Here is a 14,806-nt window from a genome sequence, read left to right on the forward strand (position 1 = left end):
AAGTGGGGGGGGGGGGGATGAGCTTTTGTGTGCATGGCACACTTGGTCAAATACATTAGAATGGCAGGTGAGGTTCAAACTTATAGCCACAGAATGAACAGCAAATTAACATGCAACATGCTGATGATCAAGATATGCAAAGTGACACTAAATAACAAAGTTAAGGTTACCAGGTCAACAGCTGTGAAGCAATAAATATGTCAGACTAGCAGAGGACAGCGGAAGACAGGAGGGCCTGGCGGGATCTGGTCCATGGGGTCGCAAAGAGTCGGACTCGACTGTGCGACTGAACAACAGCAGATGAATGTCTAAAGGTGTCTTTTCTAATTGTGGGAAGTGACTGGGAATCTTCCTTCTCTCCACGCCTGACAGGAGAGAATGAAGATTCCCAGTCACTTCCCACAATTAGAAAAGACACCTTTAGACATTTACCTGCTAGTCTGACATATTTATTGCTTCACAGCTGTTGACCCCTTTTTGAACCTATTTGCTCCTGGGCTTTGTTGGCTCTGCTCTCCTAAGCACTATTTATTCTAGTAATAGCAAACCAGTCCTTATTTCACCCGGCAAGAAGCCTTCATTTTCTGGCTGGCAAATGCCGGGTGAAATAAGGACTGGTTTGCTATTACTAAAATCCAGGAGGCTTTCTTGAACCTATCTGCTTGCTCCCCATATGAAAACTTATTATGGAGCCAGAAGATATTATGAAGGAAATTACAATACTGAGCTGGATTAAGAAGCTGACACCTCCTTACAATATAGGATTACATCTGAGGAAGACTAAAGTTGAAATGAGTTCATAACTGGGTACTCATTATGTTGGACTATGTTGGCCCTTTTTTTACAATATTGTATAATTGAGAATGCTGAAAACTTTTTGCAATTTTATAAAGTCTAAAAAGTTATATAAATCTTCTTAATAGTGTTCATATCACAGGTTTGCTTGTCTGTTTTTCCTGTTGGATACCTGTGATCCTTCTTGTTTATATAACAGTCAATGGGATCAACTACTGGAAAAGAAAATAAATGCTTAGGAATCACAAACGGCATGGCCGGGATTACAGAGACCAAAGATATAATCAGACACATAAAAGCGTCCATTAGGAAGCTAGATGTTACCAGTACGTCTGTTAGGGCGCCCAGGGCATGTTTGACCCTTTATTTGGGCACTGCCCTCCTGATGCAACTGCTGAAGTATTTTTATCACTCAACAGTACCAAAGCTCAGAAGAGCTTTCACTTTGGCAAGAATGAATGCCTTTCCCTTGGTGGTTTTGGAGAGCAGATACAAAAAAGAACCATACTTCAACAGAATATGTAGATTTTCACAAAAAGTTGAAACGATTGAATACATGATTATAGAATGTGACATACTTAATTAGTTGAGGGCTAGTTTAATTATCCCCCTACTTAAGAACAATGCTCCCTCTAAGCTGTGGAGTCCTGAGAGCAAAAAGTCTGCTTTGTGAGCCACGGGCATTAAAGTTGTGAGCGAGCAGTTTGGCTCCTGCATAAATTAGTTTGCTCTGCAGCCATCCTTCCTGAGCTAAGACAAAAACGTGTGAGCCGGAGGCTGAAAAACTGTGAGCTAGCTCACACTCACTCAGCTTAGAGGGAACACTGCTAAGAATACGAAACTGCCTAATATGAGAGCTACTATCGGATATAAAGGATTCCATTACTCTTTCTGTGGCAAAATTTATAGGGCCAGTAATTAAATATCAAAGGGATAATATTAAGTAAGGCTTTTATCATTTTATTTTCTGCTCAAGGCGATAGCTGTAAGAACAGTCCTAGATAGACAGACAGATACATAACAGATAATGAGAGAGGTCAGAGGTCCTGGTCTCTCTCTTCCATGCACTGAAAAGAAGCGTAAGAGCAATGAAGTAGGGTAAATACACCAATTGAGGAAGAAGTCTGAAGCATGAGAGACTTAACTGACATCAGTAAAGGGTAATGGTACGACACAACGACATTAAGAACCAACTAGTACAGTTTCTGGAATGTGCGGCCTACAAACAAGGAGCAGGACCCTCAACAGAACCACCTGGGATGCCACCCCACCGGCTTCAAGGCCACCCTGTGCCAGGCCCCCCCAGAAGCCGAGCCGGATGAAGCCGCAGCACACGCCCGGGCAGAGAGCCTCACGGCTTGTGGCTCACCTCTCATGTGCACGTTCTTGCTCCTCTGCTCTTCCTCATTCAGCTCTCTCAGAGCACAGTAGGTGGGGTCGAACGTGAGGAGCCGGGGAGACCTGGGCTTGCAGAAGGGCTGGCACAGCCTCAGGAGGGCAGCCCCCAAGTTCAGGAAAAAGGCATCTGAGGCATACATCTGGAGGAAGATCTCCGGCATCTGGTTGGCCCAGATCTTGGTGCGGCCTGCGTTGGCGTGGAGGCAGTTCCCCAGCCAGGACAAGATCCGGTGCTTGGTCTGCGGGGACAGCTGCAGCAGGTTCTTCAGCATCTGGTAGATCTTCTCATGGAACTGGGACATGAACTGTGGCCGAGACAGATCTGTTAACACCCATGTGCACGTGCGCACACACACACACTTTTAAAACTCCAGCACGAGCATCATTAACAGCTACAAGAGTCCCTGGGTCTCAAGCTTGTGTACCAAGCATATTTCCCCAATGCAATGTTTGTAGAATGAACACTGATCTGGGAAATCCAGGACTCTGAGGACAGCCGGAGACTCAGCTAACTTTCTACCCCTCCAGCTTTGGCAAGTCTCCCTTCCGTCCTGAGGACCACTTTCTCCCCCATGAAGCGATTCTATAAGGAGAGCGGTGGCACAGTGGGTATATCCCACTGTCTTAACATCTGAACTGTGTGAGTTCAAGCCCCGCGCTGGAGTGAGCAGCCAGCCTGTTGTCCCCAGCTCATCATCCACCCAGCGATTCGAAAGCTTCAGCGAGTAGATAAAATGGGAACCACTCCTTAGAGAGGGAGGGCACGCCAATCTCCCTTGTGGGAAGGCGTTAGCTGATGGTCGGATGTCCTGGTCAAGGCTTGTAAGGCGAAACAGCTTCTCGGCTACGAAAAAAACTCCTGCAATGGATGTTCCGGCCAGGCGGTGGCAGTGTGGCGATCAGCATACGGGTCCTGAAGCCTGGCCAGCAAGCAGCCGTCCAGGAAAATGATGGAGCCAGCCAGAAGACGTCTACACTGGGGAGTGACGGCGTGTGCAATTAAAATGAATATATGTTGTCTTCCCTATCCCCTACAAACATTGTTAGTCCCTTGTCTCTATTGAGTAACTGTACATCGCTTTGAGCCCACTGGGGAAAGCGATTAATAAATGGAAAGTATTATTATTATTATTATTACTACTACTGAGACCTTCTTCAAAGGCCTCAGTAGGGCAAGGAGGAGGACACACAGGAGGCCATTGTCCTGGAGAAGTCCTTGCCCAGGAGGGCTGCCCTGCCCTCGCTGCTGGCACTTTTGCCAAGGGAGGCAATGAGAAATGCCTGCCTGCTTATCTTTTTCTGCTGACTGCCTGTGGTCAGTTGATCAGTCAGCATGGTTGTACCGTACCTGATGTTTTGGCCTTTGCTGTGAGCTACCTTGGGGATCCGTTTTGGAAGGAATGGCAGCATAGAAGTGTTAATAAGTTTAAGAAAGAGAGCAGAGGTCATCATCTAATGTCCTCTCCTATTTTGAACACTACCTGGCTCAGTTACATGAGCAACTCTGGCTGTGAGAGACAAGCCACCTCCACCCACCTGATGAATGTTGGACTCCTGCACTTTGATCTCCTGAGGGCTGGACCGAGACGGGGACAGGAAGTAGCCGTGGTTCTCAACAACACCAGGCGTCTTCAGCAAGCATGAAATGCTCAAGATGGTTCCCAGCAAAGTCTTCTGGTACAGCTGCCCATCGGTCAGGTCCTTTGGTTGGATGTATTCTACAAAGACCTGAACAAAGGGAAGCCAAAGGTGTTGATAAACAAGGACGACAAGAACAGCGGCAGCAGGAGCATCAACAGATAAGTCCTTTTCAATTCCCTTCAGAAAATTAAGACTCTGCAATGGAAGCTGATCCTTGGGCAACGAACGCCACAGCCATGTCTGGAATCGATGCCCACAGACAGCCCAGGTGGACCAGGAAGAGCGATGCAGCCAGGACTGGAGCAGCCCCAGCAGTCCTGCAGGAGAGCTCTGCAGAGAACGAGCAGCCCTCTCCTCAGAAGGGTGGCTCCGGTGGCCAGGCAGCAGCTGGAGGCTCATGGGGCAGCCTGCTTTGCCGCTCCCTGGCACCGTGGGGAGAGGGCAGCCCAGCGCTCACCTTAGCTATATCTTTCTGCCTGGAGAAGTAAAGGAGCAGGTCCAGGTAGGAATACAGTAGGATCTGGCAAAGGTGCAGTTCTCTGATCCGTCCCAAAAGGATATCAAAGACAGGCACCATGACCTCCTCAAACGTCCGCACTTCCTCATCCATGGCAATGACGTCTATAACCTCCTCCAGGAACTCCGTTACTTCTTCAAAGTCTACAGAGAAGGGTGAGAGGAAGGAAAAGCCAATTTTAAAGCACCTTTTAAAGACTTCCAGGAGCCGCAGCTCGTTAACTTTCCATGGGACATGAGGCTCTGCCATAGCTTAGAGCAGAGCATTGGCTTTGCTTGCAGAGCGTCCCAGGCTCCATCCCTGGCGACATCTCCAGTTAAAAGGACCAGGCAGCAGGTGATGTGAAAGGCCTCTGCCTGAGACACTGGAGAGCTGTTGCCAGTTAGAGCAGGAAACACAGACTCTGATAGTCCGGCAGTCTGATTCAGTATAGCGCAGCTTCATGCATTCAACTTACGAGCCCCTCTCAGTGCCTCCAGCATCAAGTCCACCAGCTGCTCGTAGACATTCTGGCTGATGTAAATCTCTGGCGTGAGAAGGACCGTGCGGGTATTGGACACAGTCAGATTCCGACAGCGCAATGCGAAGGGCAAAAGGTTCTCTGGCACTTTGGTGATCTAGGACAACGGGAGAGAGAGAGCCCTTTGCCTGTGGTCTGCTCCGCTCAGGGCCGGCATGCGAATGGGGGGGCACGCGCCCCACACGTGTGTTCACTGACCTCCTCTTTCACTCTCTGGAAGCAGGCAAAGAGGTAATGCAGAATGCGCTTCTCCCCTGCATCTCTTTCGGCGGAGAGATTCTGCGCAGTGGTGGTGGTCATGTTAATCAAGTGATTCCCTGGTTCTGGGAGCAGCAACCGGGTGAAGAGTGCCTGGAGACATAAATCCAACACAGGACATAAGACCCAAGCTGGGTCCGAGGGCACCTGGGAAAGGGCACCTGGGGCCCCTCCCTCACAGCCAGACCCCCCTGAGAAGGCTATGCAGGCTAACCCTTGCGCAGGAGGCGAGGCCCTTCACTCTTAAGAGCAATACTTGAGATTATATTGATTATATCTGGGCTCTTTTGGAGCTGTGGCATATATACGTTTTAAATAAATGAAAACTAGTAAGTATTATGGGCTACAAAGCAGGGGTGCCGTTACGATTCAAGGAAAAGTTCAAGCCAACCATTGATGTGGCTGTACAAACCAAGCCACACAGGCATGATTAGAGAAGACCAAAACCTTCCCCTCACAAGACCACCCATCCAAACGGCACACCCAGCAGACAGCTCGGCACGAAGGGCAAAGCCAGCCAAACCCTCCCAAACCTTCGGCCGGGGGAGCTGCCACCACCGGGTACCTGCTCCACGTTCTCCATGTCCAGCCAGTCCTGGTCCTCCAGGTCCTCCGCCATGTCCTCCAGGTAGACGCAGCGCGAGGGGATCCCGTTGCCGCTTTTCAGACTGGGGTCACCTGTGGGGGGGAGGGGGGGCAAGCTGCCGCTCAGAACTGAACCCCAGAAGGGCTCTGCAGTTCAAGCCACCAGCAAGCACTTACGGCTCTTGGCTAGCAAATATTTTAGCTCTTGCCTTTTGACTGCCTCCAAGCAACTTTAAACAGGTCAACAATAAAAATATACAATAGACATATTAAAACTACGCAGCCACCGAAACATTATCCCACAACACTTTCTAATCAAGCATCATTCAGAACCAGCACCTTTAAGGAACTTTAAGGAACAAATATTTGAGACTTCATATTTCAACACAACACCATATTCCCCGTTCCCCCAAAGGTTGGTTGCTTACCTCACAGACTTTAAGGACCCCATTGATAAGAAGCCACTCTTTCTAATCAGTAGACTGTATACACACATGCGACCTCGTGCCAAATCAGATGCTCTTCATCTGGTATCTCTACCAATAAAGGAGTCAAGCAGGGAGGTGTGCTTGCGCCCCTCCTTCCTAATTTTTTCCTGAGGGATTTGGCTCCGTTCTTAAATCAAGTGGATGGACATTGTCCAAAGCTAGGCTCTGCCCATATACCAAACTTGTTATATGCAGATGATACGGTCCTGCTTTCCTGCACTCGTGTGGGTTTACTCCAATTTTTAAATAGCTTCCAGGACTACTGTAAGATCAACCCACTAGAACTAAATTATGAGAAATCAAAAATCTTAGTTTTCGCAAAATCTAGGAAGCAATTCACATGGAGGATTGGCGACCATAAGCTTGAGCAAGTAAGATACCTTAAGTACCTAGGGCTTTATTTTCATGCTACCACAAATTGGACACTCCAGCGTAGGATAGCAACTGACAACCTTAAGGCAAATGTCAATGCCCTCCTACGGTTTTACTTCTCAGAGAGGGGGAACCAATTTGTGCCATCTGTGTTCAAAGTATTTAATATAAAAATAGGGCCCCAACTACTTTATGGAGCCCCTATCTGGAGCTGCGGTGGCTCAAGTGGTTAAGACGCTAAACTGCAGGCTGTGGAAGGTCGGTAGTTCAGCAGTTCAAGACCCAGGTGCCGCATGACGGAGTGAGCTCCGGTCTCTAGTTCCAGCTTCTGCCAACCTAGCAGTTCGAAAGCAAGAAATTGCAAGTAGATAAATAGGTACCACTTCAGTGGGAAGGTAACAGCGTTCCGTGTGCCTTGGTGTTTAGTCATGCCGGCCACATGACCACGGAAACGTCTTCGGACAGCGCTGGCTCTTCGGCTTGGAAACGGAGATGAGCACCGCAACCCTAGAGTCGGATTCGACTGGCTTTCGAGCAAGGGAACCTTTACCTTTTATATGTGGATCAAGGCAGTTAATAGGTCAACTGAACAGGTGCATTCGAGCTTTTTAAGAAAGATACTAGGTGTTCCACCTTGCTCCCCGTATGAGGCCCTCTATCTGGAATGCAGTCAAAGCCTTATGTCTACGAGGGTGTGGCTTATGACCTTCAAATATTGGGCCCGACTGCACTATAACTCGGATCCCACTAGCTATAGTTATCAGATGTTAACTGAGACTGAGAGTTCACCCTGGCTTGCCATAACAGAGAAAAAACTGAGGTCCTTGAATATCTCTATTGAATCTATGCTGATGCTCTCTGAAAAGGAGGTGTTCCACAAAATAAGGACCAGATTACTGGAGGCAGAGTTGTGGAACTTGTATAATGCAGCCAATAAGACTTGTTCCCCTCTGAACCATTGGATATTTCCCATGGTAGGACACTTGCAGAGATTTCTTTCAACTGCAATTTCCAAAATTGTGCAGAATTTTTACACTGGCTAGGCTTAATGTTTTACCCTCAGCAATTTTATTTGGAAGATTCCAAGGTATTCCCTCTGCCAATAGACTTTGCCCTTGTACGTGTGAAACGACTGAAACAGTGTACCATGTGCTGTTTTAATGTTGTTGTTATGCTTCCATTTGGAAACTAATTTTATCACCAATTTTGGGTAGAGTGTTAGATTGTTCCAGGCCGAACAAACTACTATTTCTGTTGAATAGCACTGAGCAGATGCTCTAACACTGAGCCACAGTCGCTCCCCAAAGGTTATGCCTTCTGGGGTCTTTTGGATCACCTTCTGTTCCAGTTAATTGCTAGAAAGCCAGGACTGGCTCTCACTGGAGCCACTGGATCGGATCACATGACACACGAAGCTGCCTTCGACTGAATCAGACCCCCCTCAGGGTCCATCAGAGTCAGTATTGCCTACTCAGACTGGGAGCGGCTCTCCAGGGTCTCAGGGAGAAGTCATTCACATCACCTATTGCCAGATCCTATAACTGGGGAGATTGAACCTGGGACCTTCTGCATGGCAAGCAGGTACTCTACCACTGAGCCACGGTCTCTCTCCTCAGGAGTGCGGGTGTCTGGCTCAAGTCAGTGGCACAGGTCACATTTCTAGCGAGACAGGCAGTGCACACCAGATCAAAAAGCAGAAAGACACCTTGGAACTGGGAGGAGCTTTGGAATCCTTGACCACAGCAATCTAGAATAGGGGTAGGCAGACAACCCCTTGGGAGTGACCAGCCACTCTCCAAGCCATTCAAAGGCCCTCTCCACCCACCCACCCCACGTCCTGCTGCCATCCCTTTAAAGCATCTCCTCTCTCTCTCTCCTGTAAAGGAGGGGTGGGCACATGCGGAGACACACACACGCCTTTGCTCTGGATGGAAGAGGAGCGTGCGAGTGAGTGACTCTTCCCCTTGGCAGCAAAGCTGGGGCGGGGGGGGGGGGCTGATGGGAAAGAAGCAGAGAAAAGGTTTCTCCACCCCAGCCACACAGATTTCTGTACAGCCACTCATTCCATGACCCGCTCCTCCCACCAGCTGCCATTTTGTAACTTGCAGTGCCCAAAGCTCTTGGAATAAGTTAAGTCAGGGGTGTCAAACTCATTGGTTACGAGGGCCGGATCTGACATAAATGAGACCTTGTCGGGCCGGGCCATGTGTGTCATAAAAGGTAATGCCAGGTAGCGGTGATATAAACTTGATAAAGGACACAAACACAAAGATATTTTTTTAACTTAAAATAAAAACATGCTTTAAAAATTAGCTCTGTAAGCCGCAAACCTACTTTTGACTTATTGACATTCACCACAGAGATCTCATGCTCAGAGTTCTGAGTCTAGGACCCAGGCTAAAACATGAGATGGCTGAGTGACTAAGAGAGTCTGGCGAAGCAAGCTAGGATGCAGCAGCAGCAGCAGCAGCAGAACTGGAAGCAGGAGATGGCCAGTTCCACTGCGGGCCTGATGGAAGCCCTCCGGGGGCCTGATGCGGCCCCTGGCCCGCATGTTTGACAGCCCTGGGCTAAGTAGCTCCAAGAAGCATGAAGTCCGCCCTCTCCAATTACATTTACTTTATTTATATCCAGCCTTTCTCCCCAATGGAGGCCCAAAGTAGCTTACACAGTTCTACTCTCTTCCATTTTGTCCTCACAACAACCCTGTGGGGTGGGTTAGGCTGAGGGTTTGTGACTGGCCCAAGGTCACCCAGCCACCTTCTGTGGCAAAATGGGAGCTTGAACCTGGGTCTTCCGGATGCTAGTCCAACACTTGAACCACAGCACCACACTGGCTTGGGAGCTTCTTCACAATGCTGCAGGCTAATCATGGGCAGCGGGGTGGCAGAACGCAGCCATGCCCGGCAGAAAAGGAGTCCCCCCGCATGGCTCGGGATGCTTCACGGCTGGGCCGGCAGCAGAGATCTGGATCCCCACGAAGTGCCCCAAAGCAAGAGGCGCCCGGGGGTCAGATCCCCATGGACAAGTCCAATCCGGCATCCACCAAGGGCACAAAACGGCTGGACCCTGACAGCCATGGTGCCTGCACATGTGTTCTTCATCAAATGGCTACACAGGGGTTGGTTACAGTCGCCAACTGGCCTGCAAAATGTCTCCCGTCTCGTCAACAGAGGCTTAATGGATATCATTTGTCAAGGGGTGTCATTTGCCTCCATGCTAAGAAAAGTGGGAACAGCCCATCCCACCCACTGAGCCCCTCTGCCAAAGGGGCAGCCCCACCCACTCTCTTGAGCCCCACTCAAGACGGCTGCAGGACCCTAGACGGGACCAACACAGCCCCCCCCCCATGACCCCCTCTGGCTACGTTATGGGCTGCTTGGGGACAGAGGTCAGAATACCACCCCCGGGCTCTTGTCTGAGCTAAGCAGCGGCCTTCTGACCCTCTCATGCAGTGGAGATATTTCCCACATGCGGGGGAACCAGAAGGCCCACTCACAGTCCGCAGGACAACGGAGAGTCAGTGTCTATCTGCCCTCCCCCCAAAAGGCTCTTGCTGTGTCCCAGAGGAGGGGAACTGTGGGAAACCTCTGAATTAATCCCAACTCAGTAGTTTCACTAGGGTGGAAATTATTTGTTCTCTTTTGACAATATTAAATAATGAAGGGGAGTAGGACATCACAAGGACTGTCAAGATCCCAAAAGGAGAAGAAATGCTGCTTCCACGGTCCCCCTTAAGGTGGGAAGAGGTTCCTGCTTCAAGCACTAGGGCCCGGTCCAAAACTTGCTGCCGAACATTTGGCGCTCAAGAGAAGCTTGGGCTGAGGGCACGAAGTATCTCATGCAAGCCTCCCTCACTAGAAACCCATTTCACCCTTTTCAATCAGCTGTTTGCAGTCCTGGCGGCAGCGGCGGCGGCTCTGCTGATGCTTCTCACCCAGCCCCCGCCTGCTAGAAACCACCACAAAGGTGAGCCATTTGCACAGCTGGCACTGAACTCCTGGGTGGGAAGGTGTTTGAAATGCACGCCCCGAAGGTGGCAGCTTGGCATTTGCCACGCTTTCAATCCATGGCTACCAGCCAGCACAGGGGATCCCCCCCCCCGCGCGGTGGGCAGAGCCCGAGACGTGCCCCGTCCCCCCAGCCAGCTGCCATGGGGTCCATCATCATCATCACCACCACCATTTTTTTATCCAATTTATGCCCCGCCCTATCCCACAAGTGGGCTCAGGGCAGCTTACAGCATGTAGCCTATAAAACAATAAAACGGTAAAAGCAGTAAAACAGCCGATGGCGTGACAGGCGATATCCTCACACCCCCAGGCTTCACAGCAGGGTGAATACAGGGGGCCCAGGGCCCAGTAATATTACCTGCAGGAGAGCTGTATTTTACATACACAGGTAGGGCTGCACTGTAATGAAATGGCTCAGACAGACACTTCGACAAAGGGACAGCGACCATAGACTACGCTACGGTGTGCTGTCTCTTGCTAGGTGATTTATGCATCGTTTAATGGATCACGTTTAAACCCTCATGCTTGGCTTCAGATGTCTGCAGTCCCCAACCCTACTGCACGTTCTGCTGGATGCCCCGTCCTGTTGACTGCATTTGGCTCACACTACGTAGAGCCCACCCTGAGTCTCGGTGAGAAAGGCAGGCTACAGAGCATGCAAGTGCATGAAACGGCCTCACCGGGGAGGGAATCCCACAGTTCTAGTGCCACGACCAAGAAGGCCCTTTCTCAGGCTGCCACCCACCTGCCCTTGAATGACGTCCCCTGAAAACAACTCATGGCTGGGCAGGTTCCTATGGAGGCAGGCAGTCCTCAAGACAGGCTAGTCTCAAACGGTACAGAAGAGCGGGGCTGCAGTGCGACGTTTCTGGGGAGCCACCATACAGCACGGGTCTGCTAAGCCACCTGAGAGCCACATGCTGAGCACCCCAGGACGACCCAGTTCACCACTGGCAAGCAGGGCCCTGGCTCCACTGCAGCCCAGTCGGCCCCCGTCCTTCTCCAGGACCTCAGGCAGTGCCCACACCACAACCCCCCCGTGGAAGATGGTCTTGGCTCATCCCAGTGGGAGAGCCTACAGCCACATCACTCCAGGCTGTCAAGAGCCCCGGAGAGGCAACGCCCCTGACTTACTGTTGTCAAGAGTGATCAGGAAAATTCTCTGGATCATGTGGTTGATGTTGAGCTGCTCACAGAGCTCCTGCTGCGAGCGGAAGGAACGGCTGATCTCGGCCACGGAGTAATCGCAGTCATCCAGACTTTCAGACACGCTGTTGTCAGACTCATCCTGGCTGGCTGAGGTTTCTTCCACTGGAAGAGGACAGCTGGTTAGTTAATGAGAAGTCCAGCCTGGCCCACTAGGGCCACAAATAGCCAACCCTCTCCCTTGGAGGCCAGTGTCAAGAAGCAGGAGGGGACTCCCAGGGCCCGTGCCTCAAAACTGGTCTCTGGTCAAGGAAAGCATCAGCCCCAGGGAATGGGAGTCTGGTAATTCACAAGGGCACTGGCTCTCTTTGGAGGCTGCCAGCCAGACACAGGCTGAGCACTTTTAGCTCTTTCCTCCCCTCAGGGTCTCCATATCGGTGTGATTATTAACACCTGTGTGCCTAGCCAGGGCAGCGACCACAACAGCTGCTCCATCACCGGGAACTCTCCTCTGCCAGAGACAATCCAAATGGGCAATTCTTCAAGAGGCACAGATGGACGGCTCTGACGTAGAGGCTGGGATGCAGGTAACCAGTGGGGATTTCTAACAGATGCTGGACTTCCAACTAATTTAATTCTCCTAGGAGATTCTACGTTTGTTCTGCAACTTTTTGTTCCAAAAAGAACAGGATCATCAGTGACAATCAGCCATGACAGCTAAACATAACCCCCTTTCTGACTGCCAGTTGGAGAGGGGGAGGCATAGTATATCTGTAATCACTGCCATGATGGGGTGCTCAGGGCAGGAAACAGGATGCTGGATCAGGCTAAAGGTCCAGCAGGGATCTTCTTACTGATCCTCAAGCCTTTGGGATGAGAGGGCTATCGAACACACACCCTTCGACTCTTGGCTGTGGGGGAGGGCAAACAGCACCCAAGTACTCCCTCAACCACCGCCACCACCACCACTCCTATGAGCCCTACATGGAAAAGCCAGCAGCAAAACGGGACTGAGCCTGCTGACCCGCTTCTTATCTCAGCAATGCCTCCTGTTTGGGATGTACTAAAAAAGAACGACGAGAATGCCCTCTGGAAAAAAGGAGCTCCCTGAAGGCCCACTGGATGTAATGGGACCAGGGATGCCAACTGACTTGACTGGGCACCACTGAATTACTGCAAAAAGCTAAAATAAGGAATGGATTAAGAGAAGTAACTAAAAGAGTCAAAGATGGTCCCTGGGACTGAATGAAAGCCCTGCAAGTGAAATAATGATGTCTGGCACTGGAATGACAACTTAAGAGAGTGGGACGATGTCCGCTGTGAGCTGAAGTGAGAGAGACCCGACACTTAAACGAATGGTCTCTAAAGCTGTGCAATCACCCCTGCACGCAATGTGTCCTTTGTGACCCTGGCTTTCACCCGGTCCATCTTCTGTGAGGGGCACGGTCCTTGTTTTTGTCACCACACTCTACACAGTTAACAAATATGAATCCTCTCCTCTCCCCCTTTCCTTTTCTCCCTTTGGGCCACCTCTGTCCAGGTCTGCTTCCATTTTATGTTCTGTCCACCTCTGCCTATGCCCCCTTCTTCCACATTCCTCCAGTGGCCCCTAGGCCATAGCCCTCCCGCCCCCCCGCCCCTTTTGCAAACCCTGACCCTTATTCTAGGCGATGTCTGACTTTGCCTGTGAAGATCAGAATCTATAAAGCAAGACTCAGGCCACGGGGCCATCCTAACCCGGACAGGGATGTGCATCCAACTGTTTGTACGCAGGAGTTTCCCCACACTTCTTCTCCCCATTCCAGTTGCCCCTTCTGCCTCCTCCTCCCCAGGGGGATCATTCCTGAAGTCATGGGATCCTTGTAGAACGGCTGTGTGGGCTGGCAGGCTGGAGCGAGGAAGGATGGCCGTGTGGATGATAATGCCCCACCTGCTCAGCACGGCTGCCCTTGCCGGACACTGATTTCACCCACCACCACCACCCTGTAACACCTGCACAGCTGTTCCTCCCCTGCTGGTCCTCTGACCCTGGGAGTGACCTGTCCAGGGCCAGGACAGGCTGTAGGGCATGACTGCTGGCAGTCCTACAGATCATACATTTCTCAGCTTCCTGCCTGGGGGGGTGCGGGGCTGAGTCTGCTGCGACCTTCTTTTTGCCCACTGACTCCCTCAGCCTCCTCCTCTCGACATGTGGCACCTCCAGGTCAGTGTTCCTTCTAAGCAGAGTTGGTGTGAGCTAGCTCACAGTTTTTTAGCCTCCAGAGCAAACTAATTTATGCAGTAGCCAGATCGCTCACTCACAACTTTAAATGCCAGTAGCTCACAGAGCTCACAGAGGAGAATTTTTGCTCCCAAGACTCCACAGCTTAAAGGGAGCATTGCTCTAGGTGCCCTCTCAGGGGGGACCCATGCCAGGAAGATTTCCTTGGCAGCAAGCAGCCAAGATGTCCCGAAGAGCCATGATGCAGCAGCTTCGCCTCAGAGGGGTGGGCGGTGCGGCAGCAAAACAGGGGGTCCTGCAGCTGGCCTCCCGCCACCCACCTGAAGGCTGCCCTTGTCTTTGCACCAGCGATGAAGCCAGCTTTGCCCACCCTGCTGTAGGACAAGGGGGGAAAGTATGTGATTTCTGACACTCTCTCCTTGATCTATATTGACAGCTGTCACTGTGCCTTCAAACGTTTAATCATAATAGATCCAGACCTTGGTATGTAACCTAGAAGCTTCTGGTTAGAGAAACTTATAGCAGCACATATATTTTCTAACTGCATTTTTGTGTATAAGAAGCCCTTGCAGATGGAATTAGGATGCCATAGACATGGAATGCGCACGCTGGAAGGCCGCCGAGAGCAGGTTTTATGTGATTCACAGCCCCTATTCTCCGTATGCCGGTCAGAAGGGAACCCAGTGTTCCCTAATGTCCCCACTGTCCTGGGGACCAGATGAGGAAACGCTAATCCCGAACATACATGACCAGGATCAGGAGAGACAATGATGCTTGGCACGATGTCAGCTGCCTGGTGCCCATTAGAGACTCTGTAATGTGTGAACCATGATACGCGATGTCACTGGGGGG

At 50.8% G+C, this 14,806-nt stretch overlaps 1 protein-coding gene across 1 annotated transcript in view; it reads right to left on the reverse strand.

Moving 5' to 3' along the window:
* Positions 1 to 14,806, reverse strand: part of UBE4A (ubiquitination factor E4A) — a 30,016-nt gene that overhangs the window by 13,428 nt on the left and 1,782 nt on the right. The window contains exons 2-9 of the mRNA XM_015413707.1: positions 14,275 to 14,325; positions 11,722 to 11,898; positions 5,695 to 5,807; positions 5,070 to 5,222; positions 4,809 to 4,968; positions 4,292 to 4,494; positions 3,730 to 3,921; positions 2,165 to 2,498 (exon numbers count right to left, since the gene is read on the reverse strand). Coding sequence (XP_015269193.1) covers positions 2,165 to 2,498; positions 3,730 to 3,921; positions 4,292 to 4,494; positions 4,809 to 4,968; positions 5,070 to 5,222; positions 5,695 to 5,807; positions 11,722 to 11,898; positions 14,275 to 14,325 — 1,383 coding nt within the window. The remainder of the gene's footprint in view (positions 1 to 2,164; positions 2,499 to 3,729; positions 3,922 to 4,291; positions 4,495 to 4,808; positions 4,969 to 5,069; positions 5,223 to 5,694; positions 5,808 to 11,721; positions 11,899 to 14,274; positions 14,326 to 14,806) is intronic.

This window comes from Gekko japonicus, unplaced genomic scaffold, assembly GCF_001447785.1.
Source record: "Gekko japonicus isolate JY-2015 unplaced genomic scaffold, Gekko_japonicus_V1.1 scaffold1159, whole genome shotgun sequence".
In the NCBI taxonomy this organism is placed as follows: domain Eukaryota; kingdom Metazoa; phylum Chordata; class Lepidosauria; order Squamata; family Gekkonidae; genus Gekko; species Gekko japonicus.